The sequence below is a fragment of the Ictidomys tridecemlineatus genome, chromosome Y (assembly GCF_052094955.1).
Source record: "Ictidomys tridecemlineatus isolate mIctTri1 chromosome Y, mIctTri1.hap1, whole genome shotgun sequence".
In the NCBI taxonomy this organism is placed as follows: domain Eukaryota; kingdom Metazoa; phylum Chordata; class Mammalia; order Rodentia; family Sciuridae; genus Ictidomys; species Ictidomys tridecemlineatus.
In genome coordinates this window covers 25,197,204-25,203,612 of record NC_135494.1, presented here as the reverse complement: position 1 = coordinate 25,203,612, position 6,409 = coordinate 25,197,204, and the positions used below count along the sequence as shown (strand labels likewise).

The following is a 6,409-nucleotide window of genomic DNA, read 5'->3' as shown; positions in this document are numbered from 1 at the left end:
GCTGATCACGTCTCCTCTCCTGCCAACACTCACTTCAGAAGACAGATGTGGGAACAACCTTAACATGCTCCCCAGTGCTGCCAAGGCAAAAATAACCTACAGCCCGCTCCTGAGGATCTATCAAGTGGAGAAAGCCACATGGAGACAGAATACCAATGATGCGACATGGTGTTTCCCCCCTCCTCAGGCGGTTCTCATCTGTTTCCTCTCGGCACCTGTGATCTTGAACACCACAGAAGAGGGACAAGGAAGGTCAGAGGAGTCCAGTACCCACCAGCACTAACGCTCAGGCTGTCTCTACAACATACATAGCTGTCCCTGAGACTACAGTTCATATACATCCTGGTTCAAAGGCAGTCTCTGATGCTGAGAGATGCTAAAAGACTTCGCTGATAATCAAAGAAATGCAAATCCAGAGGCACCTACTTACATCTTCTGGAAAAAAAGAAAAAAGTATTTCCAGAATATACCACCATCTACGAACAGTGAAAGCTACAGCAATACTAGATACTCCGTGGTGGTTATCAACACAACCCAGCAACTAGCAACAACCATCACAGAGCTATGACTGGGTCTGCCACCCTATTCCTCGGGTCTGTCCAAACAAAACATAACAGAAATAAACAGAGTGCATGCACAAAACTGCCTGTCAGGGAGCTATCAGGGCAAACACAAGGAAACCAAACACTGGAAAAAGGACAAAAATGGATTAGCCAACCATTAAAATTCATATTTACAAAGAACAAAAAAGGGCTCCACTTACTAATTGAAAATCACAGAATGGAAAATTAATTTATTTACTCTGATTATGACCATGCAAAAACTACAGGTGCACATGTGAGGAGCATAGTTTAAAGGATGCCTCTTTGCTACTAGGTGAAGTTGGGAGGTCACTTGTTCTTTTCCCTTGGAAAATGGCTGAAGGCAAGAAAGCAAACCCCAGGGCCTGCATGCAGGCCCATGCTTACCTTGCTGGCTGTAGCCAGGCCATCCTCCTTTTCCCGCAACTGCTGGATGGCAGCGTCCAGGCTCTGTTTGCACAGCATATGGTGCTCCAGTTGCTCTTGCATCTTCTCCTCGGCCTCAGCCTCCCACTCCTGAAGCTGCCGAATACGCGCCAGGAGCTCCTGGTTGCGGTCAACCTCACGCTATGGAGAAGGAAGATCATGGCCAGAGAGAGTTGAAATCCCAAAGGAGTATCAGGACAAGGACACTCCAGACCCGACTTAGGCCATTCAGGCCCACAGAATAGCCAGACAGAACCATCAGCCAAGTCCCCAGCAAAACCAGGTGAAAACCTGGGACTGGGATGGCAGTGCCAGTGCTTCTGCCACAGTAGCATAACAGTTCCCACTGAAAGAAACCAGGGCCCTTGGAGGGCACTCAGCATGGATGACACCACACACTCATTAAACTGACTGCTCAGTGATGAGCAGGGATGAGATGGAGCATGGAAAATGTAAAATTCAGAATCGACCTTGGAAAAAAGCTGAGCTTTTGCAGCACCAGCAGATCTTGTCGAACTACACTCAGGCCATCATTAAAATGAGTCTGCACTTCCCAACGAGCCAATGACTGGAGCAGGGACAGGTGGAAGTCAGCCTGCAAACAGAACCATTTACAGGGGAGCTAGATCTGCCACAAGTGTATCTGATCACGTGGCCCTTCAAAGATACCACATATCATTACCCTCAGGGAGGCCATGTTGCTTATGCTGGTGAGGAAGGGATAGAACTAGGACACATGCCACTGTGACAACTCATGAGGGCCTGAAAGGTTCACCTTCAGACCCTGAAAAAGGACCAGATAGTAGGAATCAGATCCCAAGAAGAAAGACGGTGAGTGCCACCCACGCAGCACCCTGCCTTCTAGCTCAACCAGCCTGATTCAGCAGGAAGCTGCCAGCACCAGCTCCCTCCTAGGACCACCAGGAACTTCCCCCAGGTCCTACTCAGAGTAAACGCTTATGCCACCCTTTCCTAGGACATTCCAGCCCAAAAAGCACACACATAGGTTTAATAAAAGCACACACATAGGGCTGAAGCTTTATGGAAAGACGGCCAATCTCCACCACAAGGGGACTCAAGGGGATGCAACTTCAAGTGCAGCCTCTAAAATAGCCAGGGGACCCTTTTGCTAGACAGAATAAGAATCTTCCATTAGGGGACTTGGAGGTATAGCTCAGTGGTAGAGCACATGAGTTCTACATGGGCCTGATCCTAGCCCCCAAAAATAAAGAAACTGCTCTGTCAGCCCAGGGCCCTCCCACACATCACTACTGCACTGCCAGTCAAACACAGATGAGGAGCCCAGGTAGGCTTTCAGACCCTAGGTCTTACCACCATTTTCAGGAAGAGGAGTGCCTGTCCTCCACACTCACCTACCAGCAACCTGGCAGCCCCTGAAAAAACAATGTAGAAGCCAAGACTTCAGGGACAATCTGAAAACGACTAATTTCCATGGCTCCCGGGGCCCCTCAGCATGTCTGTGGTCATGAAAAGCTTCTCAAGTTCCCAAGTTTGTCACTCTGTGCCCCTGAGCTTTAACAGACCCTGCTGCAACTCCTCACTCAAATGCTCTTAGGTACCCACAAGGCACCACCAAATGTGCCAGACATTGGAGATCCAGGGCAGGCACACAGGCCCTACCTTCAAGGCATTTTGCCCAGAGAAACTCCAATAGTTCCAGGGCCCATCCTTCTGCCTGAGAGCCAGGACCATTTCCATTAGCACTGCATATTCATACAGTCCAAGGGCCCCTGGTATTGTCTGTCCACTCAACAAATGGCACTTCAAAGTCTTGGCTCATGAGCCCAGACAGCACACCAAGGCAGGAATCTACATTCCTGGCTCTAACAGTCCAATTTGCATTACACCCTGGAGGAGATCTACACAGGGACAGGAAACTGTGAGTACATGTATACACGGCAAGTGGGGGCCAGAAAAGAAAGGAAGGAAGGCCTGAGAGATTCCCTGGTCTGTGGCATTGGCTGAATCTTGGCAGCCTTTTCACAACTGATCAGCACTTAGTGAAAACCTGGCAAAGGACTGTTAATCAAAGCGATGCCGACAGAAGGTTCTTGGACTGAGCCTTCCTGGAGTTGCAAGGCTGCACTTTCCTGCTGTCCTGGGAAGCCAAGAGCAAGCACAGCAGCGAGAGTAGGGCACTTTCCTGAGGTCCTACAACCACCCTGGTGAGACAATTCAAGCAACTCAGTAATGTTCTAAGCCTGTCACCCCTGCACCACTTGGTAGATCTGCCAGATCTGCATTCCAATTTCTCCAGAGAACAGAGGAAACCAAGACACCCAGCAGATTTGTTGGCACTGTGGCCTCACTGAGCAGTAAACACAGCCAGAGAATCCCCACTTTGTGGCTCTCCCCATATCAAGCCACCCTTCTCCAGCACAGCTAACACGGACCCACCATAGGTATCCTCAGAGGAACAACCTGGCAATCCCCATGCAGAGTGCCTCAGTTGGCCCTGGCTGGTTCCTGACTTCTTACAGCCTGGTAAGCATGCATCCAGCCTATTGTCCCCAGAGGCTGATTGGACAAACACTGCCCACCTGGACCCACCTCGTAGTTCCTGGCGCTGGTGTTGGCTGCCCGCTCCAGCTCCACTCGAGCCCTCTTGTGACTCAGCTCCATCTGCATCTTCTCCCGCTCCACCTGGATGAGGTAGGACTTCGAACGGATCTGCTCTGCTCTTTCCTCCAACTGAGAAGGTCGTACCCAAAGAGAAAGAAAATCCTCAGCAGCCACGTCAAACAAGGCAAGTTGCTCCGCTCAATGCACCCCAAGTGCCACTCCAGCAAGGTCTTGGTCCCCAGGTGGGAAGTGGGTGAGAGGCAACAAGCAAGGAAAGATTAAGAGAATCAGAAGGAGACACATTTTAAGATGACAGTGGGTGAGCTTGTTCTAGGAAAGAAGGTATGTTCATTTTCTATAGCTGTATAATAAACTGCCACAAACTGGACAGCTAAAAACACCACTCATTAACAGGCGGTGGGCTCTGCAGATCAGAAGTGCAGACATGTGGCTGGGTTCTCTGATAAAGGTCTCTTAAGACTAAAATTAAGGCAGTTGGCAGGAACCCCTAGCTAGCCCACCAGTGAAAGACAAGATCCACTTCTCAGCTATCTGTCAGTACCTGGAAGCTGCCCACCCCCCTCACCACATGCCCTACTCCCACCCCTACTGAGTCCAACTCTTCTGACTCTAACATCTGGACTCAATCTTTTTAAGGGGCTCATGTGATTAGATCAGAAACCCAGGGAACCTCCCCAACTTAAGGTCCACTGATTGATTGGCAACATTAATTAGATCTTCGAAATCCCACTGCAACAACACCAAGTTAGCATTCATTTGAGTAACCAGAAGGTTAGAGTCTACGATGGGGCCAGAATTTGGGGGCTACTCTAGAAGTAGGCCCACAAGAGATAAGTACTTGCAGATGATTCAAGCCTCAAAGGGCCCCAGAGGACATGCCCACAGTCTCTCAGAGTCATTGTTTTCACTGGGACCAAAGCCTTGCTGCCTGGAACCTCCCAAACATTTAACCTACACAGACCCTTGAGCTGAATCAGAATCACTTCTAGACACATTCTCAGGAGGCTCACATACACATTAAAGTCTGTAAACCACTGGGCTAGCATGGTCCCCTACAGGGGCAAACTTGCCCCAGGGGACACTTAGCACTGTCTGGAGACACTTCTGATTGTTACAGAATGGAATTAGTAGTGCTGCTGCCCACTGATACACAAGGGCAGAAGCCCAGGATTGTTGCTAAACATCTGACAGTGCCCAGGAAAGTTCTGCAAAAAAAAAAAAAAGTGCCCAGCCCCATGCCAACAGTGCCCATAGGGTGAGGGCCCTGGCTAAAGCAATGCTCCTCCCCTGGCCCTCCCACCTGGGTTCTTTCTTTATTCTTGTTACATTTCACCTCATTGTAACTCTGACCTGTTGATATTTGGAGGTTCCTAAGCTCATTCTTCATACTCACTAGCCTTCTCATTCTTAACTCTGTCTCAGAAAGCCAGAATCTCTTCGTCTATAGGGATGTCACCACACAGGGACCAAGGGCACCATACTTGCCCGCCGGCTATGTGTCAAGAACAACTTAAAACTTTCCTTTGTGTTTAAACAACACTGAAGTTTTCTAATACACTCCCAACTAAACACTCCCAACTAAAACAAGGGCTAAAAAGAGGGGCAGGCACCTGGCAGACAAGACACCCCATCTATCTTTGCCTCCAAATTCCCCAGATTGTCCTCAGGTCCCTCACTACAACTCAGGGAGCCTTGAAAGGAAGAAAAAGAACCATGCCTGGCATCCAGGGCAGGACATGACCAGAGTCAGGTCCCAGACAGGTCTGTAATCATGATTCCTACCTACCTTACTTGGGTACAGACTGATCACTGATCCCTACCTGAGGAAGTCTGTAACAGTAAACAATGGGGACCTCCAAGGTCCAATTCTGATTAAAAAATCCCATGATTTTCCTTTTTTTTTTTATATCAGGGATTATTGAACTCAGAGGCACTCAGGCACTGAGCTACATCTCCAGCCCTATTTTGTATTTTATTTAGAGACAGGATCTCACTGAGTTGCTAAGCGCCTTGCCACCGTGAAGCTGGCTTTGAACTCACGGTCCTCCTATCTCAGCCTCCTGAGCCACTGGGATTACAGGCATGCGCCTCGATATCTGGCATACATTTTCCCATGGATTTTGACAAGCTAAATTTCCCAGACATTTGCATCAATAACATTATACCACTTTTTAAAATCATAGCATTTTTTAAGACCAAAGTTACCAATTTATTTTGCCAGAAATCAAAGATAATAACCACCTATTAACACTGCCTCTTCATAAAAGTGGTGGTACACACCTATAATCCCAGTGACTCAGGAGGTTGAGATAAGAGAACCTCCAAGTTCAAGGCCAGCCTCATTAACTTAGTGAGACCTTGTCTCAAAATTTAAAAAACGGGGGGGGGGCGGGGGGGGCGGCGCCTGGAGGGGGCTAGATGTGCTCAGTGAGAGAGTGCTCCCTGAGTTCAATTCCCAGGTTACACAATTTTTTTTTTAAACCACAAAAAGTATAATAGGTCTAATCTCAGAATAATGACCCAAGAAAGGGCAGTGTGCAGCTCAGTGCTCTAACTAACAGTAATTCCATCACTGAATAAACCACACAAACACCATCCTTTTTGCCAATCAGTACATGAGCCTTACCTGGTTCAGTTGACATGGGTCACAGAATCCAGAGCACATGCAGAGTGGAGAAGAGAAAGATAGACACAAGCAGAGAAGACCGAGAGGAGGATGGTACAGCAATGGTGCAGTGACAGGGCTCAGGCAAGGCCAAGACACCACTTCTTTCCTTGGGGGCCCAGATGTCCCAGCC

At 48.6% G+C, this 6,409-nt stretch overlaps 1 protein-coding gene across 1 annotated transcript in view; it reads right to left on the bottom strand.

Annotated features, from left to right (window-relative positions):
- Window positions 1-660: 660 nt before the first annotated feature.
- LOC144371896 (mitotic checkpoint serine/threonine-protein kinase BUB1-like) overlaps window positions 661-6,409 on the bottom strand; it is a 551,680-nt gene continuing 545,931 nt past the window's right edge. Inside the window, exons 9-11 of the mRNA XM_078035200.1 lie at window positions 3,579-3,719; window positions 969-1,148; window positions 661-687 (exon numbers count right to left, since the gene is read on the bottom strand). Coding sequence (XP_077891326.1) covers window positions 661-687; window positions 969-1,148; window positions 3,579-3,719 — 348 coding nt within the window. The remainder of the gene's footprint in view (window positions 688-968; window positions 1,149-3,578; window positions 3,720-6,409) is intronic.